At 37.9% G+C, this 26,133-nt stretch overlaps 1 protein-coding gene across 1 annotated transcript in view; it reads left to right on the forward strand.

Moving 5' to 3' along the window:
- Positions 1-26,133, forward strand: part of COL21A1 (collagen type XXI alpha 1 chain) — a 171,950-nt gene that overhangs the window by 73,551 nt on the left and 72,266 nt on the right. The window contains exons 8-11 of the mRNA XM_053904790.1: positions 1,120-1,203; positions 8,131-8,193; positions 22,462-22,515; positions 22,606-22,659. Of these exons, the coding sequence (XP_053760765.1) occupies positions 1,120-1,203; positions 8,131-8,193; positions 22,462-22,515; positions 22,606-22,659 (255 nt within the window). The remainder of the gene's footprint in view (positions 1-1,119; positions 1,204-8,130; positions 8,194-22,461; positions 22,516-22,605; positions 22,660-26,133) is intronic.

The raw sequence follows: 26,133 nt of genomic DNA on the forward strand, positions 1-26,133 counted from the left end.
AACTTTTATTTTAGATATTTATAGCTTAGAACATGAATCTCTAATCTATCCTAAAAGTACTAATAAGTGATTGCATTTGAGAGTCCATCTTATATACTTATTTGTTGATATTTCTTCATCGATGTGATGGCCATTACCATTACCCTTCCACATCATGAAAACCCAGGATTAAATGGTGGATTCTCAGTCCTCACAGCCACTGTTTTGTGTTTTTATGTCTCTTCCCTTCCTCTGAGGTGTGAGTTCATGAGGCCTGTTTGCCTTTTGCATCTTATTCCCACTTTCTTATCTTCTGATTGAATTTATTATTGTTTGGAAAGATTATTATCCTATTTAAAATCATGTGTTATTCACTGAGAAACAGATTGTTGAGTGAGAAGTTCTAAAGTAAAAGGCATAAAATTTAATGCATGGAATTTGTGACTTTCTCAGATGTGTTTTGGCTTTTTCCTCTGGTTCTTAAATGACTTCCAGAAAGTTCGAGGGGGCATATAAATCTCACCGAGGTACTTTTGCTCCTGAGTGGCCATTATACCAAGCTGCTTTGGCATTTTCGTTTACTCCTTTCACTCGTCATTGTTGTTCATTTCCTTACTTTATCCTACTGTAAATGTTACCATAACATGTACAAATAGGTACTTTTTTTTAAGGATAGTTGCAAGCAAATGTTTTAACTCTTGCCGGTTCCAATACTTCATGTATCTGGAACCTGGACAATGAAATATCTGTAAATTAGGAAGAAAATTTAGAAAAAATTAAAAGCATCTTTTAAAACCCATTTGTTCTTCCTTTTCTTTCAGAATGGTGAGGTAGGCCTGGAAACTATTATTCTCCTTAAGGTAGTATTTGTACTGTGGGACTGTTTAGCTTGCTTCCATCAACTGTGAGTATATTAGACAAATAGAACTCATTTTTTATGTCATTGGAGTGTATTTCGTTTTCATAGCTTTTTGTGATTCAGAATTTCGTATTGGATTGGTCTGAATAAAATTGGAAAGTCAGTGTGAGATACCTTTACCATTTCGCACAGACATGCAGGTGCATACACATACCTGTGTACACATGCATATGTATGTGTCTTCCCACATTTGTTGTTTATTTCCATTTCTGTCTTTGTAGTGCCTCAACGGTCCCAGTGATGTAGGCTCTACTCCATCTCCCTGTGTTTGTCCTCCGGGAAAACCAGGACTGCAAGGCCCCAAAGTGAGTACTGCCTAACATGCTTTTCTTGTTAAAACCCACAAACAAAAGAGCTGAGCAAATGCGAAAAATTCCTAGGCACCACTGACCCTTTTTTGAAATTTCTACCTAGTGTCTTAGAACAGTTTAAAACCTGACTTTTAGTGATTTTTTTAAAAAAGCATATTCTAATCTATAAGTGCCTTTGAACCTAGAACTGATTCCCCTGGCCCACAGTAAAGTGAGGGAACTTTATTAGTTTGTTTGCTGGTTTATCTGGTTCCCTCCCACCACCCTTAAAGACTGCTGCCAGATACCAAGAACCATACCTCCTTACAATCTAATAAAAAATGAAGAAAGGGCATTTGTTGAGATGTGTTCCAAATTCTCAGCTTGTCAAAATGATTTTCAGATAGGGGGTGCCTGAGTGGCTCAGTTGGTTAAATGTCCAACCTCAGCTCAGGTCAAGATCTCACAGTTTGTGAGTTCAAGACCCGCGTCAGGCTCTGTGCTGACAGCTCAGAGCCTGGAGCTTGCTTCAGATTCATTCATTCTCATTCTCTCTCTCTCTCTCTCTCTCTCTCTCTCTCTTTCTGCCCCTCCTCCACTCACACATTTCTCTCTGTGTCTCTCTCAAAAATAAGCATTAGAAAACTTTTTTTACCTTTTTTTAAAAAATAAAAAGAAATGACTTTCAGATAGAAAAATGAAGTAGAAATATTAAAATTGACTTCAACATTATGTTTGATGTCTAATTCTAAAAAACAGGCATGTAGAGATTTATTAATTTTACTTAATTATGTGATAATCACTTTGGGGGAGTAGGTCTATTAGTGATACTCATATATGCACATCTTCCAGTTGCATATATTGATTTGTGTGTGTATATATGTTAATTGTGTGTATGTGTATATAAACATTTACATATTTATTTGCGTATTATACATTTTTATGTGATTGGAGCCATGATGTGCACTGAAAATTTTAGATTTTAAACTGCTCATCTGATTTAATTCTTCCTATCTTTTATGCATGTTTCTCCTGTCCATTTTTATGTGATAGCTCATGACACACTCCAGGCCTAGCATTAAAATCAAGAAACAAATATAATTTAAGAAATAAAAGTACACATTCATTATTTTATTTAAAGAAAATCTATTTGGTTTGGAATTTGACTTCAGTATATTATAATCAATTTATTATTATAAAGTATTTTTAAATGGCATTTAGGTAAGTTAATCTAAGTGTTCTTCCTTTTAAAGTTTATTTATTTATTTTGGGGGGGGTTGAGTGAGTGGGGAAGGGCAGAGAGAGAGAATCCCAAGCTGGCTTTGTGCTGTCGGTGCAGAGCCCCACGCAGGGCTTATGTGTATGTATGTACGTATGTATGTATGTATATACATACATACATATATATATATATATATACATATATATATATATATATATAAATTCAACTTGAAATATTATACATAAGAATTATGTGATCTGTAAGATATATAATATGGAAATGAGAGTCCCATTATATCTGACCTCTCAAAGCCCAGAGTGCTTTCCTGACTCCCAGGGAGGTTCTGGCCACCCCTAGGGTATCTTAAGGTTTGTCTTCTTTTGGGGAGACATCAGATGCCTCTGATGCTTTCTGAATCTTTATTAGTGATCTGTTAGGTGTCTTGAAGTGACATCAGTTTTTATTCACATATGTTTCTACAGCAAAGTTCCAGAGCACCCTTTGTCTTATCTGGTAAAGCCTCTGATATCCAGTGTTTCCAAGTTCCATGTGTTCCTCATGTTCATTTTCTTAGTCATAATCTCACACTATTGCCACCTACTACTTTAAGTGAAATTGCAGTTTTCCACCAATCTTCAAGTTGGCGTGCCTTCCCGATCTGCTTTCCATTTTCTTCAGAAAATCTGGCAGGAGAACAGGAACACACACATACTCTTCCATCCTTTTAGGGCTCTTTCCCCTGGAGGTGGTTCCTAGCCCACATCAGGGACCTGCATGTGAAAAACAGAATCCCTAGCAACACTCTGAGTTGTATTTCCTTTAGAGAATTTCTGGCTTGGGGAATTAATAGGGTTTTAATTAGATCAGCAGAACTGGAACTAAAACAGATCAAGTGTTTTTACTTATAGATTGAACTGAGACTTAATGCGCATTTTTGTTTGATGCTCTCTGGAAAGTTTTGTAGATAACCATCAAATAGAGTTACCTGTGAAAAACAGATCTAGTATTCCTGCTAACCAGAAATAGATTTCTGGGAGCTGATAGTTGAGGCCTGAGACTGAAACTGAGGTGAAATTCTTGTGTGGGTAGGTGGGTAAATGCTTATTCTAGGATAAAGAAAGTCATCTGTTTAGAATTCTCTGAGTTTCCAAAAGATAGGACAACCCTATTGGAAAACTAGGTCAAATTAACTGTGGTAGCCTGTACTTAGACTTACCATGGCATTATAACTCTATAAAAAGCATAGAAATATATGTCTGTTATTGGATTGCGAGTTCCTTAAAGAATAGCTAATTCATTTTGCATTCTTAATGTCAAATATAGGGAGGATCCAATAAACCTGTTGGAATTATTTTTCTACGCAAGCACTTTACATTTAATAAAAACTAAATTCTCCTTTGAAATTCCAGTGTCTAACAGTGCTTAATGGTGGTAGTTTTTTAATTTAATGAATTATGAAATCATTGAACAAATAAGATTCACCCCTCTTCCCAGTTGACTTGTGTGGGATGGAATGCCTTTGTTGTGCTATGGGAGATCCAGGCAATCCCCAATTTACAAACACCCCCTTTCAAAAGACCTTTGTGATTGGCAGGTTCTCTCTCCACTTGAGAGTAGTCATAGGAACGTTTGTGGGGGCAGACTCCCACATTTGATCTAACCTTGATATTAGAGCTATTAGTTCAGAAGTGGAAAGAAGGCGTTTTGTCCTCTTTTTAGGAAGGAGCAATTTCTTACTAATCCTTTCCTCTGAAATTACTGCCTCCCCCTCTCCAGCTGTATCTATCTCTATTGACTTCCTTTGTTTCACCCTCATCAGTCCACTGATTAGGAATTTCTTTGAGCTATCAAAGTATCCTCTGTTTAAAATACAAAAGCCTTTGGAAAATTTCAGGGGCCACTGGGCATTCACATTTTTATGTAGATTTCCCCAGACTAAGTGGATTCCTTCTAGCCTGTGAGTGGGTGTTTGAGTTTTGAGGGAGGGAAGAGGTTGGTTTGGGAGGAGGGAATAGGTCGTAGGTCAGGACTCCTGCAAGTCTTCAGGGGAGCATGAAGGCACAAGGATTTTTGAGAAAAGGGCTTGAATACCTGGGATGTGGGCCTAGGTGAAGGGCTCCAAAGACCTTTGTTTCAGATGAGCAACTTAAACTATTAGCTTGCTTCTGCAAGCACAACTGTTTCTTACTTTAATTATTCATACTTACACGACTTGAGAGGCCAGATGCAGAGATGTTTTAGCTTAGTCCATGACATTTCCACTCCTGTCAACAACTCAAAAATCCTGTGGCACGAGTTCAGTTCAACATAAGTAAGTATTGCTTTTCAGCTGAACACATAGTTTCTAAAATTCAAAATGTGCAAATGTTTCAACTAAATTAGAAGAAACTGGATTGGGAATTTAGTCACAGTTGTACAATAGGCCCTACGTCTCGTGTAATGTATTTGGAAATTGTTTTCCATGTTAAGTTTCCTAGCAGTCCGCAGGTCTGGTTCTAATCAGTGTATGCGTTTTAATGTGGGCAGGGACAGTGGTGTTTAGGAGCATGGACTGTGGGCCTACATTAGCTGAGTTCAAGTGACATCTTCACTACTGCTGTGTGACCTTAAGCAAGTGACCTAACCCTCCGGGCCTCAGTTGTCCTATACAGAAAATGGGAATAATGAAATTACTTGTGTCATGGGATTATTAAAAGGATTAAGTAATTTAACATATGTAAATCTCTTACAGCAGTGTGTAGCATATAATTAACAAAGGTTGAGCATCAGCTTTTATTACAGTAATACAATTGAATTTTTATTCTGATTGGTCGTCTCTCCAAAATTAGTGTTTTACTTTATTCTCCCAATTTTATGGAAACAACACCAACCCTTCCTGAGTTTTTGCAAATAAATAGTAGGGCAATAGTCAAAATAACCACTAAAACCTACCAGAAATAATAGAACCTGAAAAAGAGATTATTTTCCCTCTTGGGGCCCGTTCACCAGTGTTATGGTCCTTACAAAGTCACATTGGATTTATCTTGTGAGTGATTTTTTTTTTTTTGTCTTGAAACTTAGTTTTTATTTATTTAAAATGTTAAGTATGTTTTGTACTTTTATGCAGCATTAAACCACAAATCTCATTTCTTCTTATCCCAAACCTGTATTTCAGCTTTGTCATAAAAAATAAACTCTCTAAGATCCTTTTAGTATCCTAGATTTTGCTGATGATTAATATGCAAATAAAGAGGGTCATTAACAGGAAATTTGACTTAAGTCAATTGGTAGGGTCACGTTGGTGGCTCAGTTGGTTAAGTGTCTGATTTAGGTTCAGGTCATGATCTCATAGTTCATGGTTTTGAGCCCCTCCTCTTGCTCTGAGCTGACATTGCGGAGCCTGCTTGGGATTCTCTCTCTCTCCTTCTCTTTCTGCCTCTCCCTTGTTTGTGCTCTCTCTCTCTCAAAAATAAATAAACTTAAAAAAAGTTTAAAATAAATCAACTGGCAAATAGTTCTTGAATCTCTACTTGATAGCATTTTCAACCCCTGCCTCTTCTGCCAAAAAAGGAAGAGTTTGCACAGTCTCAGTTCAAATGATAAATGCAGACTAATCAAGGAAAAACTGAAAGAATTCTACTTAAGAATAAGGAAACAGTTAAAAGCTGCTATCGCATTTCAAAAGAAAAAGACATCAAGTAAAAAGGAATAATTGATTCTTTTTTTTTAAATGTTTTCAAGAGAGAGAGGAGAGCAAGAGACAGGTAGAGGGAGAGAGAGGGAGACACAGAATCCGAAGCAGGCTCCAGGATCTGAGCTGTCAGCACAGAGCCTGATGCGGGACTGGAACTTGGGAACTGTGAGATCATGACCTGAGCCAAAGTTGGACGCTTAACCGACTGAACCACCCAGGCGCCCCTTAAAAATAATTTTTTTTTAGTGTTTATTTTCGAGAGAGAGAGAGAGAGAGAGAGATAACAGGGGAGGAATAATTGATTCTTAACTGGATAAGGAAGGAAAACTTCTTGCCAAGAGAAAAAAAAAATGGAATGTGTTGAAAGACCTCAGGTCCGATCTGAACATGGATAAAGGATGGCAGGGAGGCCAGAGATGAAGGTGGATCCTCTCATAATAAGAACAGTAAAACTCAGGGCACCTGAGTGGCTCAGTCAGTTAAGAGTCGCATTCTTGCTTTCTGCTCAGGTCATGATCTCGTGGTCATGGGATTGATCCCCATGTAGGGCTCCATGCTGAACATGGAGACTGTTTAAGATTATTTCTCTCTCTCCCTCTCTCCCCTACTCACTCTCTTTCTCTCTCTCTAAAATTAAAAAAAATAAAATAAAAAAGAGAAAACGCTAACTACCTAGAGAACCAGAGTGTTACTCCTTAATGGAAGTCCTTGGGTTAGAATTATAAATTCTGTCTCTTCAGGAAGACATTACATGTTTCAGCATTATTTTTCTCCCTGGATTTGTAGCTATTCTTTCTCTCTTTTAAAAATGACATTTCCATTTTTCTTAGCCTTTCCTTGTGCTATGCCTCGTGGGCAGTTCCTAAGTGAAAAGCCCATCCCTCCTTCGTTGGCCACTTAATAGAGTTCACATAGTTCTTTCCATTTTTCCTGTTCCATTTTTCAGGAACAAATCTCCCTAACCAGTAGCCTGAAGTAGTATTTCAGACTAGCAGATCTGGTTCTGTGAAAGTACCCTTAGTATTGGTGTTTAGTTAACTTACAATTATTGGGGTCCTGTGTGAATGATTTCTTAAATAATTAATTATTGAACTGAAATCAGTTGTCTTACCTCTAGGCAGGAGTTTACTGATAGTATATGTTTTTAAGCAAGATGCCCCATGTGGATCTCATGGACTCAGTAATAGATTAATACATTAATTTTGAAGTATTTCTTAGAATTAAATTATACAACTCCCTTACCTCACAAAAAACGTTCCCTTTTTTATGGGTGGTGACCATCTGAATGCCATTGGGCAACATACTAGAGTTCCATAAAATGTGCCTGGGTGAATTGTCATATTGTAGGGAATAGGTTCTTTGGACATCCTTGGATTGTGAAGGCAAAGGTCATGTCTTCATTTCTAGGTATTAAATGTGTTAAAGACTGTGGGGGTTGGGCAGATTGATTTGGCTTGGCTATGCTCTCATGAAAATATTCAGATTTAAAAATTTTAACATTATTAAAGAAACACATTGACTGGAATAAAAGAAATGAGTGTCATACAGCTTTAAACTTGAGTCCCATGTGTAAGATCATAGAGCCTGTGGACTTAAAAAAAAAAATTGTGAATTGAATTATGACATTATAGGTCATTGATATCTGTAGTGTAACATTTAGAATAAAGACTGTAGACTTACAAATGAAAGATGGCTATTATTGAAACCATATTTGCTAGGACACTTAATTTGTTTAGAATTCTAAAAATGTCCTGCCATAAATACTGACATTTTACATTAGCGAAAGTATCTCACTTGTTATACCTGATATACTCACAGAAGTAAATCCTTGAACATTTTGCATAATAAAAAGCCTTTATTTGGTAAAGTGGGTGTTTAAAATATGGCATTTTTCTAACCCTATTTTGGGACTTATTTTTTTTTTTTTTTGTTTTGTTTTTTAACATACAGAGAGGTACAAATAATGGAATTGGTTTGAACCTTGAAGGGGACTGATTGCATCATTATGGTTTGTCATTTTGTACTGAAGATTTTTTTTCCTTTCTAGGGTGAACCTGGACAGCCTGGGAACCCCGGCTACCCTGGACAATCTGGTCAAGATGGTAAGCCTGTGAGTACTGAAAGCTTAGTCATCTCCAGTACTGGGATTATGTCAAAGTAAAAACTGCACTGGGTAAAGTTAAACAGGCAGGGAAGACTTTATTCAAGACTGTTGTAATAGGGAGAGAGATTGACCTCTACTCAGTGAAACAAAGGAAGGGTTCTTGCGTGCTGGCCTGAGCTAGTGAAAAAGTACTGGAGAACTTTAGGTGGGTGATCAGTGGGGTGGCAGGAATTGAGTTATCCTGAGTTTGGCAGATGTTTTCCTGTGTGATTAGGGCAACTGTCTTTGGTAATTGGCACTTCTCGAAGTTAGGGTCCTACCCTCCCTCAGAGACTGGAAGATCCGGGTACTTCCCTTTCTTGATGAGTGTATTTCAAAGGGATGGCTCCTAGGTCCTTGAGAAAGACATTCGTTGCTAGTTGCAAAACTGACAAGAAATTTTGAAAAGGTTTGCCACTCAGAGGGTCAGAGAAAGTGACAAATTTTCTAGAGTATAAATGCTCTAAGAAGAGGGAGATCAGGAGCCTAGGGTCAGGAAGAAGGCTGTCTGAAGTTTAGTTAACCTGAGGGGAACATTAAGCCTGGTTGGGTCAATAGGATCAGCTTTCCAGTCACTTTTTAGGTGCATTATCCCCAAATTGCATGCATCTTTGTTACATTTAAAAAGTTGTCTAGTGAGTGTCGATGCATAGCTAGGTTCAGAAATCTTTTTGTCTTTTTCCTTCATGTCTATGGCAGTTTTCAAGTTGAAGATCTTTTTAAAAGTGATATTTTCCTAAGAACATACGTGCACTGGAATATATTGACTAAAAAAATAGTATCTTGTAAGTTTCAAGAGAACTGTAGGGAGATTTTTGAATTAAGGAAACATAAAGCAAATCTACTTTAAAGCATTCTAGGCAAATATTTTCAGATAGCTCAGCTGTCAGCATGTTTATAACAGCAAATAAACATGAGGAATTTGCTTTTAAATGTTAGATAATTGTCATCCAAAATATCTCTTTATCATGAAACATTAACTTCTTGCGTGAAGGATGGGAAGGTGTGTATTGTGAGTCAGTAATATTTAAGGAATGAAGGAACCACAGCCTAATGTTAGACTATCACTATCCCAACCATCAGGATAGAGGAGCTTGTTAGTTCCTGAGAGAGGTTTGCTGACAAATTCAATACAAAAATATAGCCAACTTTTGAAGAAGTAGTGATGTGCTGGGGTCTCATACACCAGTTTTGTGTGGGAAAATGGTACACAGGTGAGCCTCTCTGGAGAGAGATTGTTGGAGAAGGGAGTCAGGTCACAAAATGGTGATGCACTAAAGCTGTAGAGAGCTGAGGAGCTGCTGGGTGGCTGGGGTGGTGCTGCTCAACTGACACACTGGGATGCATTCTAAGTGTGATGACAATGCATTTGGGTATTTTGAGATAGGAAGTAACTTGACCTGGCTTATGTTTTAGAAAGATAAATATGAATATTATGTGGAGAGTAGATTATATAGGGCAAGAGTGGAAACAGGAGATGTGTGGGAGGTTATTTCAAGATTCTAAGGGAGAAGTAAGACTGGCTTGGACAGGTTGACGTGGTGAAAGGGAAGATAAGTGGTCATATTCTGGATTTTTTTTTTAATGTAAAGCTGACCAGAATTGCTGTCAAATTAGGTGTGAGGCATGAGAGAAAGAGTCGAGGAAGACTCCGAGGATCTTTGTGTGAACAGCTTACTGAGCTGGACAGCCCTGGGAGAGAATGCCTTGTTGCTCCTAGGATGCCCATGGTGCTTGCTAGAATATTAGAGGAATCTTGAGTTCAGGGACGTGAGTTCAGGGAATGAAAATACACAGTTGGGACTCCTTCGTTTGTAGATTTATCTATCTCAAGCCACCAGAGTGGATGCGATCCTTTAGAGAGTAATCACAGATTAGAGAAGAGAAGAAGGCAGTGGACTGAGCCTTGGACTGTCTTTAGAGGAAAAAGGGGAGGAAGATGCAGCCAAGGAAATTGGGAAAGAAAGACCAATGAAGTAGGAGGAGAACCAGCAGGGGGTGGCATCCCCAGAAGCCAGGGGAAAAAAACATTTTGAGAAGGGAGTGCTCAGTTGCGTCATTGTTGCTAGGAAGTTTTGAAAAATGAGCTCTATGCCTAGTCCATTGAATTTGCTAGATGGAGGTATTGGGGCCCTTGATAAATGGGGTTTAGGGAAGGTGGGTATAAAAGCTGGATTGAAATGGGTTCAAGAGAAAGTGTGAAGTAAAATGATGACTGAATATAGATGCTTTTTCTGAGGGGTAGAATGAGGAACAGATGAATGGAGCAGTTGCATGGTTAGGATGTGGGATAAAAGGAGGGTTTTTTTAAAAGATGGGAGAGAGGTGCCTGGGTGGCTTAGTTAGGCCTGCGACTCTTGGTTTCTCCTCAGGTCATAATGTCACAGTTTGTGGGATTCTCCCTCCCTCCCTCTCTCTATGCCCCTCCCTCTCTTTATGCCCCTCCCTCAACTTATGCACCTGAGTGTTCTCTGTCTCTGTGCCTCTCTCTCAAAATAAAAAAAACCTAAGAGATGGGACATGTTGTAACATGTTTTTATGATGATGAAAATGAGGCAGAGGAGGAAAATATCCGTGATTTGGGCGATAATGGATGTTTTCAGGAAGAAAACCCTTAGGTAGGTGGGAGGACATTGGTATATAGCATGGGCATTTGAATCTTTCTGTGCCGTTGTAGGCCAAGCTGGTAAGTACAGAAGTAGCTTGGTAGCAATTTGTGGGAAAGAAGGTGAAAAATGTATCATCAGACATTTGAATTGAATGAAACAAATAGGTTCTTAATCTAACATCTCCTCTTTGCCTTTAGCCTCAACTCCTGTAACATGGCAACATTTTCCTCGGAGTTTCTTATATCCCAGCTGTTCTCACTTCATAACTTAAAGTGTCATGTCACTTGGTGGCATTCCTCACTGTGACTCCCGCGGCCCGGTGATGGTGCTGCCTGAGGCCCTGTGTGAACTCTTCCCTAATCACACTGGGTGGTGGGATGCCCTGGAGACCCTTTCCTGGGCCCTACTCTGTCTGGGTACTGGTAGCTGTGGTGCTTTCCCCCTCGAAGCAGATACACTTGACATGCTGAAATATCATCTGCTGGCACCTCGTAATGACACAGAGCTCCTCTGAGAGCACTACTAAATTATTTAGTAATAATAATTTAGTATAACAATTAATTATAATAATATTAATTAGTTATATAATTATAAATATTAGTTATATAAGTACTTATATTAATATATTAGTAATATTATATGTAATATATTAATATACACGAATACATATTAATGTATGTTAATATATTATTGTAATAATTAATATATTACTATATAATTAATATATGTTAACAATATAAATTCAATAATATAGATAATATATATAAATTATAACTATATACAATTGTATTAAATTATAATTGTATTAAATTAGTTATAGAATTAATATTAATTGTATAATAATAATTTAGTATAAGTTATTCAATATATCGAGGTGAGTGCTGAGCAAGCTTTTCACAGGCTATCAGCTCTAGTTTGCTTTTTTTTTTCCTTATTAAATATTTTGTCACGAATGAAGTACTGGAAACTAGTTGCAATAAGCCTGATCTAATAATCATGGATATTGCTTTATGACTTTTATCTAAGCTATAATGGATTTATTATGTCATCTCATTGAGTACATGTGTATGTGTTTGTATGTGTATATGACTTTATGTATAGTTATAGGGATAGGTACATAGTACCTGATATGAGAGGTTAGATGGTATTAGAGAATATCTGATGTTAGAGAAAAGACAGAATAATGTCCACATCCTAATCTCTAAGACCTGTAAATGTATTGATTAGGAACTCTGCACACATGATTAAATCAAGGATCTTGAGATGCAAAGATTATCCTGTGGAAATTTATCTGAGTGGCCGGTATAATCACAACGATCCGTATTGGAGGGAGGTAGGGGTGTCAGAGTCAGGGGAGGAGATGTCATGACAGAAGCAGAGATCAGGATGAGGTGTCCATGTCCAAGGAATGTTGGTAGCATCCAGAAGCTGGTAAAGGGAAAGAGCACTTTTCCCTCTAGAACCTTTAGAGGGAATGCAGGCCCGCTGACATGATGAGTTTAGCTCCCTAAAGCCATGTTGGACTTCTGACCTACAGAACTACAAGTGTGTGTGTTAGTTTAAGCCATTATGTTTGGGGTAATTCGTTACAGCAGCAATAAGAAACGGTTTCTCTAATGTTAATCTGTTTACCCAAAGGTGCAACTTTTCCTAAATCTCTCCTTTTCCCTGTAGGAAATCTGTAGGAGATAGGAGTCGGGGCAGGAAGAGAAAGTGAGTCTGGGAGCCAGAACAGCTGAAGGTCATTAGTGTGTGTCCAGGGCCAGTGCACAGCGGGAGTGGGAAGGTGTGGGTGGAGTCTCTGGCTGGCGATTGAAGCCATCTGGACCAAGGAAAGTTGGATGGAACAATTCGAAGGGAATTCTGCTTTGTTTGGATTTGGTTCTGTGCAATCCCCTTCAATAAGCAGCTTGAATCTCTTTCACATAACCAGGCCAAGTCAACTAAAGCTTTAAATAGGAATTATTCCATTCTGGAGAAATACTAATTTTCATAAGGAAAATGCCTTCAAACACAATGAAAGAGCGATTTTCAAATTCTTCCCCTCCTTTCTCGATTTCTATCAGCAGTGTCTGAGCATATTACTATTTTGCTATTCTATCATTATATAGAGAGAAGCAGCGGAAATATTTCTATATCCTGCTAGGTAGTTCAGAGTAGTGCTATTAGTAAAGACATTATACTGCTATGACATTGATTTTTTTTGAAAGAAGGCCTACTATGAAAATATATAGGACTGTTTTATGATTTTGTAGTAGTGTTTGTTTCTGTCTGTTTTCTGTCATTATTAAGTACTCTTCATGAACTAAAGTACTTTATGAAACCAAAGCCCTTGCTGGCTGTTGGAGAGATCTGAGCCTGTTTTGCCCTCTGTTTTGCTTTTAAAAAATGCTTCGGTTTCATGGGCCTCAGTTTCTTCATCTGGGAAATGAGAAGATGGTGCCAGATGAGGCCCATGTTCTGTCCAATGTTGATTTTCTAAGATTCCGTGAAGGCCATCACATTTACTGAGAGAGAAAGGTAAGCTAGAATAAACTGTCAAAATCTGGAGTTGGTTTTCTGTATTATTGGCTTAAGTGATTCAGGAATATTGATAGCACAGTGCTACCAATAGACAGAAGAATAGATTGGTCAATGAGCCCCACTCCATGATGCAGCACCCCTCTTTGTCCCCACCCCCACCCCTTCATTGTACCCCTGTGTCATCTAGAGATTCCAGAAAGTGGCTAGCTGTCTATGGAGGGTTCAACTTTACAGAAGTAGTCAACACACATGGGGAATTTCAAAGTTACCTGACTTGATCAAACTACAAATACGAGGGATGGGGCAAGTTAGTAGGAGATGAATTTGTGTACATAGGAGGGAGAAAGGAGGGGAGATCAAATAGGGTTCTTCAGGCCATTGTGATGACTTTGGCTTTCAGTTGAAGTGAACTGAGGAACCACTGGAGGATTTAAGTAAAGGACTGATGTGATGTAACTTACTTACAAACAAAAGTACTCTAACTTCTGAGTTGAGAATAGATTTTAGGGAGATGAGGGCACAAGCAGGATCAGTTAGGCTCTTAAAATAACCCAAGAGTAAGATGATGGCAGCTAGCATCAGGATAGTAAGTAGTGAGGCAAAGAGAACTGCGACTTTCTGGGGGTATTTTGAAGTTAGAGCTGATGGAATTTGATGATGTACCCTGCCTGAGTTTGAGGGAGAGAAGTCAAAGGAGACTCCAGTGAGATGTGGAAGGATGGATACGGAAACTAGGGCAAGGGAAATTAAGAGTTTGGTTTAGGATATATTAAAATTTTATCAGATGGTCAAGTAGAATTTTTTAAAGATTATTTTTGGGGTGCCTGGCTGGCTCAGTCATTAAGCATCCAACTCTTGATCTCAGGTCTTGATCTCAGAGTCATGAATTCAAGCACTGTGTTGGGCTCTGCGCTGGCTGTGAAGCCTACTTGAAGGAAAAAAAAGATTAAAAAAAATTTTTTTAAAGTAATCTCTACATCCAGCATGGGGCTTGAATCCACAACCCTAAGGTCAAGAGTCGCATGCTTAACTGATTGATCCAGCCAGCTGCCCCTATTCAAGTACAAATTTTAAGTGGTAGTTGAATATAGAAGTCTGACAGAGTGATTTTCCTCTTGTCCTTTTCTATAGGAGTGTTAGTATGTTTCATGTTGATTAGTAAGAGCTTCCTATACACTAAGAGAATCAATTCTTTGACATCTATGTTGTAAATGTTTCTTTTAATTATTTATTTGGTTTATAGTTTTGTTTTAATTTCTAGTAATGTAAAATTTTGTCACAATTAAATGTTCTGTTATTTCTTCCAGTGTTTTTTTTTTTTTGAACATTACTGTATTCATTTACTGTATTATGATTTTTGAGAATTTTAATTCTTGACTTCACTTTTGGAATTTATTTTGGCATTTGCGGTGACATGGAGATCCAAAAAGATTTAGCGAACTTGGAGAATGGCTGTTCTAATGTAGTGAAATTCAACCCAAATAAACGTATGGCTCTTACTTGTCTGGGATGTGTTATTTAAATTTAACCTTGGTGAAAAGGGATTTGTAATGGGGTTGCCTGAAAGGCTGATGCAATACTTGGCATTGTTAGTAAATATATAATGTCTATATTAAGAAAGATGACAGTCCTGCTTTTGAAGTGTTAGATTTGGTTTGGATACTATGGGGAATTGTAGAATTTGGATTTGACTTACAAGAGAGAGATGGGGAGAGAGTGAAAACTCAGAAGAATGTCTGTCAGGGAGAATTGACTGTACCTCAGGTGTAATCCAAACAAGAGGTGCTGTTTTAAAATTAGTCAAGAGTGTTGGTAGAGAATGGAAGGAAAGGGAAGAAATCTGGCAGTTAGGTTTGCGGAGTAAGCGTGACAGGAGGTGAATAATTAGTAGTAGAACAATAAGACCCATGAGACAAGTTTTTATGTTTTCCTCAGACTCTTAACATGGTGCCAGTTGTGGACTCAACAGTTTAAGAGCTGTGGGCAATTTGGGGCTGAGTGCCATGAAGATTAAGGCCTGGAAAATGGGGTACGTGAGGTTACAAGCCAAAGGAATGGCTGTTACTTAGCTTAGAAAAGAGAATTGTAACAAGAGGCTTACTGAAATGTGTATACAATACACATCTAGAGAAAACTATTTCTACCTGAGCTCTTACTTCACCTCAGTTTGGATTCCTTTAGCAAAAAGGTTTATTGTCTCACTGTCTCCCTGTACTATAAAATACATGCACATGCATGATCAAACCCCTCGTGAGAGTCTTACTGGTAAACTAAAATTTGGACCACTTGCCTCAAATGAACTATCTTCCACTTGGGCAGTTTATCTCCCTTTTGTAAAATAAAATGTGATTTAAAATTTTTCTGTAAAGCTTTCCTAGACAAAGCTTGGTCCACTAGCTAATTCATTTTTCTCGAACACACCCCTTATGTAAATCTCCTGTATGGATCTCTCCATGTTTTCCTCATGGGCCTCTTAAGTACATTACTTATTTTTTTTTTTATATTATGGATAGTATATACAATAATGATGTGTATGTAGATATTTTATAGAAATGTTACTTGTCTGGTTTTTTTAAATTTTTTTTTTAATGTTCATTTATTTTTGAGACAGAGAGAGACAGAGCATGAACGGGGGAGGGTCAGAGAGAGGGAGACACAGAATTTGAAACAGGCTCCAGGCTCTGAGCTGTCAGCACAGAGCCCGACGTGGGGCTCGAACTCACGGACCGCGAAATCACGACCTGAGCCGAAGTCGGACGCTTAACCAACTGAGCCACCCAGGCGCCCCATTACTTGTCTGTTTAAATTCTTGAAGGAATTGATTGATAACACAACTAGCATGTGTGATTTTAAAGATAAATTTATACTTATATTTTGTATTGTTTTGATTGTAATCTGTATGAATGCAGGGCTGTTTCTGCCATTATTTTAGAGCCATCAGTAGTAGTGACTGGTTGGGCACCATAAACATTTATATGTTTGTTTTCTTATTCATTCTTTCATTCATCCATTCATATACCTGACATTGATTGGGTATTTACTTTGCTCTTGGCACTGTTATAGTTTGAGGAGATATGCAATGAACAAAAAAGACAAAACCCGCCATTTTGAAGCTCACATTCCGCTAGGGAGGGACAACAATAATGACTATACAATAATAATAATAATAATAATAAGTGATATGATTGTGGTAATTACTATGGAAAAAATATAGCAGAACAGAAAGAGAATGAGGCTAGTTATTGGTCACTTCTCTTTGAATAGAAAATGTTACTATTAGAAATTTAGGAAGTAAGAACTACTAAAGATGCTATTGGTTACCTTAAAAAGTTGCATATTTTCCTTTTGTTTTTTTAAATGTTTACTTGTTTTGAGAGAGCAAGAGCGCGAGTGAGCAGGGGAGTGGCAGAGAGAGAGGGAGGGACAGAATCCCAAGCAGACTCCACAGTCAGCACCAAGCTCGATTCAGGGCTTGAACTCATGAACTGTGAAATCATGACCTGAGCCAAAGTTAAGAGTCAGACCTTAACCGACTGAGCCATCCAGCAACACTGTACATTTTCCTTTTGAAATAAGCTTAGAATAACTTCAAGTGCAGTCATACTCAGGGAATGAGGCAATTTACCTAAGCTTAATTAAGTTTTGTGAATCTGAGAACCAAGCTGCATCTATAGAGGTTGTCAAAGGTAGGCAGTGTTTTTCTTTTATGTGCTTAAGCTCAAGGCAAAATATCATAGGAAAGCAGGTGATGTGTTCCATATTTATCACTCATCCACTCTTACTTAAGGGTGGGAGAATTAGATATAGATTAAATTTCATTTATAGTAAATGTAGTCTGCTTTGAGTAGAAATTTTGTCCCCCAACAAAAGTCTATAGCTTCCCATTGTCAAATGTAAATTTTTTATGTTAGTCCACAAAAATACATTAAAAAAATTGTGCTATTATTTGGCAACCAAATAATAGTATTTTACTCCAGATTCCCCCACTCAGTTAGTGATACATTATCTGCCATCCACTGCACAAATCAGAAACCTGGGCATCATACTATAACTTCAGATTCCTGACATCCTGTAGCTCATCATCAGGTTGAATTAAATACAACTTGAATGGACTCAGGTTCTACCTACCATTATCTCTCTCCTGCAGGAACCTCCCACTTGGTCTTTCTGCTTCTCCCTGCCACTTATAATTATCTCCATAGTGTAGCAAGCAAGCTTCTCAGAGCTGCAGTCTGATTGTGTGACCCTCTGGTATAGTGGATTGGTTAAAGACCAAAAACCTTCATGGAGCACCTGGGTGGCTCAGTTGGTTAAGTGTCCAACTTTGGATTAGGTCATGATCTCACGGTTCATGGGTTCAAGCCCCACATTGGGCTGTGTGCTGACAGTTCAGAGGCTGGAGCCTGCTTTGGATTCTGTGTCTCCCTCTCTTTATGCCCCTCCCCTGCTCACACTCTCTCTCTCTCTCAAAAATAAATATTTAAAAAAATCCTTCATAAGACCCACAAGCTGTGCATGAAAGCTGCAGTCTACTGTCCAGTCTTGTTTGCAGCATGCTTCCCCATGTGCTGTCTCTTTTGTCTCCATGGATATGTCTCATCTTGTCATGCTTCATGGCACATTTTGAAGGGCTTCCTCTTCTGCACTGTGCTTCCTTTAGTGTTCCTTTGAGCTTTTCTCTTCAGAAAGCTTCCCTATCTACTCTTCACCTCCCATAGCATTCCAGTTCTTTCTTAGATCTTAGCTTGGGTTTAATTTTACATATATTAATGAGATGTATTAGTCAAGTAATTTGAGCAGTCAGTTAAAGCATATAAACTATTGGACTGGTAGTTCAGTTAGGTGGCAAATGAGTTTCTACATTAGTTACACATGACAAGACATATTTATGAATATTTTTTGAATTTAGTTATGTTGAGCTATAAAGTGTGCTGGTGGCAAGAAGAATCCACAGTGGATATTAAAAATATACACTTGATTTAGGTTACTTAGTTACCATGGCTGTATACTTAAGAGTATCTGTGGGAATTTTGGAAAACTTTGAAGAAAATTAATGTAATAAAATAAACTTTGAATCACATTCTTACATTTCAGAAAGAAGAGTGACATCCAAAATTATTTCTCTGTATTTTATTCTCATTTTTAGAGTTTAGAGCACTGAAAGAAAATTGATTACTCTATCCTCCTCACTACTTGAGAAGATCTGTATGTTTAGATTGGCAGAATATTTTATGGCCTGATCAGAATTGGGCTCAGAAGAGATTGTGACCCTTGCACATTTGCTGATTTTATTTCCTTAATTTCCATTTCAATGCTATACATCTTTCCTGGAGCATTATAACTATGAATCATGGAAGGAAATTAAATTGATTCTGTATTCTTCAACCCTACAATTTGGCAGTGAGAATATTTTTTTCCTAAAAAATGACTCATTTACAAAAAGACTTTCTGTGAACGTGGAAAAGACTTTACTGTCAGAAATCTTGCACATGGCTGTAGGGTGGATATTTGGACCTGCTAATAATTGCAAAATGGCAAAATTAGTGTTGAACAGTATTGATCAAAGATCATGTGAAATTTGCAGGCCCACCTGAAAACACAGAAGCCTGTGTATTCAGAACAATAAAAACTCAGTGAGCTATATGGAAAGCTTATCATTTTTTCTGTTTCAGGGCATTTTCCTTGTTCAAGTGTACCCTGCTATGAGTCAACCAGTGTTTAGTTCTTGCTCCTCTTGGAAATTGTTGTGTGTTGTAATATTCCTCCCTGTTAACCTTTATTTTCCTGATTTTTAGTCCAAATTTCATTTTTCTGAATTTCATCCAATTTCTTCTGGTGGTTTATCCTGGGATCCCCCAACGTGGATGTGGTTTTGGTTTTTCTTAATTTTGTTACTAATCATGCTTCCTCTAGCTTTTAAAATAATCTTTGAATTTCTTTATATAACTAAGTTTTCTAGAATGCCTCTCACCGTAAGTTAAAAAAAATCCCACATCAACTTGGTTCTCATATTGTGGGAAGCATTTGTTATTTTTTGTATTGCAGTTCTTCAAAAGACAAAACAAACAGGGCCATTATAAAATACACTGAAGCCTTGTTCACATGTTCACCATTAGATCTATATGAATGTTGCAAAAGGGTTAAATCATGATGATGACTGGATCAGCCATTCCTCATGTGCTAGTGGTGCCCATTAAGGCTACAGAATAACATTTTGCAGAAGTGTTCTCATGGTTTTGTACAATAGCCATTGAATCTGAAGAACATAAAAAGAAAAACTCACATTTGAGTTTTTAGCATCTGCCAGGCATTTTCACCTGTGACTCCATTTGTTTCTTTTCAGAAGTGAAGTGGGCACTGTTATCCTGGTTTGTGGTTAAGAAACTGACACTTAGCTAGGCAAAGTTAGTCAAAATCCTGTAGAAAGTAAAGGGAGGAGCAAAAATTCAGCCCAAGGTCTTCCAATTTCAAGATTCATTGTCTTTCCACTTTATTGAGTTGCCTCCCAGGATTTGGGGATATGAACACTCCGCCTGAGGTCACATTATGAGTCAGAGGTGAGCTGGGAACACAGTCTGGGGCATCTCCACATTGCTTTAATCCATTAAAATGTGATGTGTCTTCTCTAACAAATGGATCATATTAATTTACTTCTTCGAAGAAGAGAACAGCTTTTGATCTTCTACAAAAGATTCGTTTTGTAAAAAAAGTAATAAAGCAGATACGACATTTGGCTTAACTTTTGAAAAAATGTGAAAAAAATAATTCATTACAGTGAACTTTGCAGATGACCGGCCATTTTGATAAATAGCCAATCTCCATGGTAACTTTCTTTTGAGGAATTTTATGAACATTCATATTCTTTGGGCACTCAGAATTCTAAACAACTTAAAAGCAGCCTGGCAAATATGCTTTTTTGAATCTGATTAATTATCCTAGAATCATAAGATCAGATCTACCATGAAGCATTTTCTGATAAGAGAGTGTTCCTACTGACTCTATCAACTAACGAATAACTTTGGGCAAGTTATTTAATCTTATGTGCCTCAGATTCCTCATCTGAAAATAAGGATAATACAGCACCTACATTAATTAAAGGGTGATTGTGAGGGTTACATGAATTAAGTGAAGTACTTAATCTGGACTTTGGTGAATTCTGTATAAATCATTGCTATTATTGTTTCTTCCGATTACGGCAGCCTGTTGTAAATCCTATCAGACTGTCCAGAGAAGTGCATACAGGTTTTTGAAGGATATGGAGGCATCCTAAGTGGCAGCAGTTATAAGTAACCTAACTCTCTTGGGCATATGCTACCAGTGACAGAGTTGAAATTTAATTCCAGACCTATCTGATTGCAAAGTGGTTGAAGGAAAGAGATTCAGTGGTAACTAGAGTGGTAGAGATAAGAGGCTGAGCAAACAGTGTGAATTGACTTTGTTCTTTCTTCCTACCATTCTTGGGAACACGAAGGCATGACTAAAACTTGAATTTGCTACCGGTAGCGGCCCAAACATAACCTTGTTCCTTCGGGAAAGGGATTTTATGCAGTGTGGATTACATGAAGGTAAATTCTTCTAAAGTTTGATTAACCCAAAATGCCAAATGCTCTGTTCAATGCTGCAAATGAAGAAATGAATTGGACTGGGTTTCCCATATCAAGGGGGCACATAATCCCATGACACTTGAGACAGTGGCCACCCAGAGAGCATATGTTGGGCTTGAAAGCTGCAGGTTGTTTAATATGGAGCGTGGAAAGGTTTGTTATGAGACTCATTCACTGGTGAAGCAAAATGTTTAAGGATTGGGCACAGGGATTCAAGAGAAGAATTTGTTGAGAAATCCTGGAGGAAGCGTGATGATACACTCTGATAAACTCTGAAGAACTGAAAGAGTATGAAGGAAAGGATCATGCTTGCTGGTAGGAATTATATAGTTTATCATTTGGAGAGTGAGAGCGTTTTACAGAATAAAAAATGTGAGTGAATGTAAAGGGAGAAAACCAATAAGACTGATGTTGCTGAGACAACTATTAATGTTATTAGTATTGTTAGACCTAGCAAATAGTAAAAGGAATATTTGAAAATGGGAGTGGTAAAGCAGGGAATTTTGCTATCTCTAAAATCATAGCTAAAAATGTGCTGACAAGTGAGTGGGTGAATACAAAAAGCAACCGTAAATAGCCACATGGAAATGAAGCTTTTGGATTTAACAATGAAGATGTAATTGGAAACACTAATGACATCTGTTTTAATATTGTTGACAACAGAAAGCTATATCCAAACAGTAAGACCTGAGAGAGATGGGATCTGAATAAGAACGTGAAATGTGTTTGCAGGTGCCAGGTGGTCTAAGTCAACGTGACATTGACCTAGGGAAACCTAGACAAATGTTGAGGGCCTGCAAGTTTGTTCTGGAGTTTAATTGCCATGTGCTGAGTGAAGAATGAATAGTTTGCCTTGTTGAAACAGTTGTGCTGTTTTGCCAAAGGCCCGGTTTCTGGAGGGATATGTAAGAAGCAGTGGAGACCAAAGTGACCCTTGCCTCAACAGACAGCCCAGCCTTGGGAGGTGGGGGAGACATGTCACAGCCATGCTCATGGATAACATCAGCAGCTTTCTAAAATGAGCAGTCCAAAGGCTGTTAAAAACTTACTCTGAGGAATAACATTTATCAAGTCTTAATTTATTCCAAGGATTAACTCAAATGGCCATTAATCAGGTGGTTTAAAAATGTAGTCCATTTGTATAATCCTCCAATCTTATGTGTTTTTCTCTCGAATATGTTAAATATGTTTCTGTGTGCAAAACATTTTTTTGGGGGGGAGCTGTGAACATTGGCTCTGTTTTTGCAAATCCAAAGCTTCCTTTTAATTGAAGCATTTTTGTTTATTTTTATTAATCTAGAGATATTTGAGACCGTTTCCCTAAAGACTGGAGGATATTAATTCCTTATTCAGCATTTGAAACTTTGTTATTTTTGTTTCTTAAACAGTCACCAAGTGAAGTCTTAAGTGTAAGACATTCCAGACAAGAGTGAATCCTGGATTCCTGCTCTTAGTGAGTATGACGAAATATTAATTATTTTGTGTTTCCTTTTCTTTAGGGATATCAAGGAATTGCAGGATCACCAGGTGTCCCAGGATCCCCTGGCATACAAGTATGTGATTCATAGATACACACTGTAGAATTATCATTTCTAGTGAACCCAAAACATAACTAACCGGATTTTATTTTGTGCTTGATTTAGGGAGTTCAAGGACTACCAGGTTACAAAGGAGAACCAGGGAGAGATGGTGAAAAGGTAAATGCACACAAACAAAAATGTGTCCAGTCACTTTGGTCATTCAAGGAAGACAAAGGATGTTACCTATGACGACTCCCATTCAGTAGTGTTCACCTTGGTGAATTGCAAGATATGTGGGCTCAGAAATTTGTCAGTGGTCATTGGCTAATAAAGCTCACAGCAGGTTTTTGTCACTAGATGAAATACGTTGTAACTAGATGACCACTGTCAGATGAAACAGGTATTGGCATTGCCCTGATGCCGTGTTCCCGTGTTCTCTCCTTGTGGTTAAACTCTGAGGGGGGGATTACCTTCTTAGAAGGGAGAGAACTATGTGAATGGAATATGTTCCTGTTAGCCACAGATAGCCCAATTCTAATATGTCCCTCTCCTTAATAGATACCTATCTGGTGCTTCTTTCATAGGTTTATTGAGGATCAAATGAGACAATATAAAGTGTGAAAAATATTTATTATGTTTCCTGGTGCAGGGCCTGCCTGCCTTTCTCTCTTTCTCTTTCTCTCTCTCTCTCTCTCTCTCTGTCTCTGTCTCTACACAAGGGGGGGAGAGGGAGAGATAGAATCCTCAGTAGGCTTCACACTCACCAAGGAGCCTGACGTGGGGCTCGATCTCACGACCCGACCTCATGACCTGAGATGAAATCAAGAGTCGGACACTTACCCAACTGAGCCACCCAGGTGCTCTGGTACAGGGTCTTTCTTAAATAAACAGTTGTTTTTGTACTGTTCTGTTTTGTTCATCCAAGTAGCGTGGTTGCAGTTGGGATGTAGCATGGGGTAGGTTGGCATATGTCATGGGCATAACATGGGTTGAAACAATCCCAAGGGCAAATAGGAGGTTTAGTGGCCAGAAAAGATGGAATAGGTCAGGGCAGCTTTATAATCTGGGGAGAGTTAAAGGACAGAGTGCAACAGTAGCAGTCAATAAAATTCCTGAAGAAGCAGCGTAAAATCCTCCTGTCTTCTATGTGGCCTCTATGAATCTTTTTAGCCACTGAGAAATCTCTGCCTTTCTTAAACAATGGAGGTATATATTAAGAGGTGATAGGGAGCATGCTGGAGCTGTAGGAATGGCAGACGTCTTATACTTTCATGCTGTGGCGATGTTGAGAGGGATAGCCTGACCTCTGCCAGGTGATGGGGGATTCCACTGAGATCATGAAGATACCTGTTCTGAGGAGTCCGTGTGGCAGACACCTCACTTATATTCTGGTTTACAGGATCACTGCTGTTTTTTAACATTGTCACAATTAGTCTGATTTGGGGATGGCAGGGAGGTAATGAAAGTGTGAGTATATGAATGAATATATCTATGGATGAATGCATAAATTTGTCTATTTTTCCCTTTACTTGGGTTTTAGAAACCAGATATAAAAAGGAGAGTGTTTTTTATTCATCTTAAAAGAATTGAAGTAAAGTGCCTGTTTGAAGGTAGAAGAATAGCAATAATTTGATTAGTCACATCTTTGCTCTGTTGGATGGGGTCATGGTACTGTCTTCAACATAGATGGGCATGAGTTTTACAAAGTCATACATTCTCTTGAATAAAATAAGATGAGTGAAGATGATGTGAAGGTCTCTGTTTTCAGTCCAGTAATAATTCCACTCAAGAGTTGCTTGTTTTCTGAAATTTGTTGTTTGGTTATAAAGTCTGATCTGACACAGTCCCTGTGGGCCTGAGATCACCGTGCGCTGTGCCATCTAAATTTCCTCCACATTCCTTGTGGCTTCAGAGTGTTCTTTATCTAGAGTTGCAGTAAATGAATAAGTTAAAGACTTTTCCTTGGTTCTTCCTCTAGAATATACTTCCTTAATTTTCAGAAATAGGAAGGTTGAAAAATAGACCCTGAGATGACTTTGACTTGTGGTGGTACAGGACATTTTTTCCAGGCATCACATAGCATCCTCTGAGAGATTGTTCCACACAACACTGTTCTCCATTAGGATATTTTCCCAGAATCATTTCCATTTTGTGGATTTCTTCTGAGAACTCCCATAGTAGGAGTTTCCACTTAAGATAATTAAAACTACATGCACTTTCTTGCTGGCTTTAGCATTTGTTGCTCCCATATCAGACAGTAGAGTGTGTATAGATTTTGCAGGTCCCCCTCCCCCCCCCCCCCATCGATTTATAAAGTTAAAAAGGAGCACCAATTCACCAAATGGTCTTCAATTGGTAACTCATTTTATAATATGTTTTGAAGCTATTCTTTGGAATTTAAGAAAACGTACTTCAAAACACTTCCTCAACTTTAAGGAGACCCATGTATTTAAATCATAGGGAGAAATATATTTTGTTAAAACTTATATTAAGTTGTGTTGATGGGATGATAGGTATTTATGGGTTTTTGAGTTGAGTATGAAACTTTCTATGGAAAATTCAATTCTCAACACATGGGAGATAGTAATTTATTTTTTTAACCTATCTAAACTTGGTACAAACTCATCACTTCGTTTTTCTGGATTTAAGATATAAAATATGTTAATTATATCTAAGGTCTCATTATGGAGTGAATTACACATTTTGTTTAATTTCCTCTTTAGGTCATTTAACATTGAAATTGTCCCTTCAAGACTTTACTTTCCCATTGTCCTTAGTGTCCATAAAAGAGTATAATGTGAGGAATGAGATTTCTTTACTTCAAATCAATCCCTTACTTTCATGACTGCACTTCCAAAGTCAAAAGATTAAGTGGTATTACAGTGATTTATATGGTTAATTATAATTAGGGAGTGCCTATATACATGTGGAGAGAACAGAATAAAGGACCAACTTAGTATATATTAGTGGTTTTACTTCTTACAATGTCTGAAGACAAAAAAAAAAAAAAAAAGAATGTTTAAAAAATTAAAACAAAGCCAAGAGTGACATGAGAGGGAGAAATAGAATTGGCTTAGTGAAGTTGCCACTTTTTTCTTCTTTCTCAGAAAAGGAGGGTAATCAAACTGTGTAGCTTTCTGATAACACCACCACCCAAGGCCCAAATAGTGGTGTGCTCATGGCTAGGTTGGAGGGGGGTGAGGGTGGGAGGCTTAAAGCAGTTATGGGTTTATAGACTGGGCTCTGAATTAAGACTGCTTAACTCCCTAGCCATGCTTCTTAATCTATTTAAACCTGGATTTCAAAATCTGGAAAGTGAGTGCTATTGTATTTCTTCATAGTTTTCTTGTGAAGGTTAAATAGGCTATGCATGTACTTGGCCAAAATTACACACCTATAAATTAGTGATGATAAAGATGATGTCGATGACTGTCTACCCTCTTACTTGTGTATGTGTCTAAATTTTGCCCTCTTTCCTGTTAATATGGATGAACTGTCCATAATGTCCAGTCCTCCTCTTATGTTCTGGATCCTATCCTTCTCCATTACTTTGTGTTATTAATTAGCCCTTCTCTGCTATGTCATGGTTTTTTCTTTCTTAGTTAATTTTTTTACCAATAGCCTAAAGGCTGACCCATCTACAACCAACCA

Source organism: Panthera pardus, unplaced genomic scaffold (assembly GCF_024362965.1).
Source record: "Panthera pardus isolate Hobbes unplaced genomic scaffold, ASM2436296v1 HiC_scaffold_17, whole genome shotgun sequence".
In the NCBI taxonomy this organism is placed as follows: domain Eukaryota; kingdom Metazoa; phylum Chordata; class Mammalia; order Carnivora; family Felidae; genus Panthera; species Panthera pardus.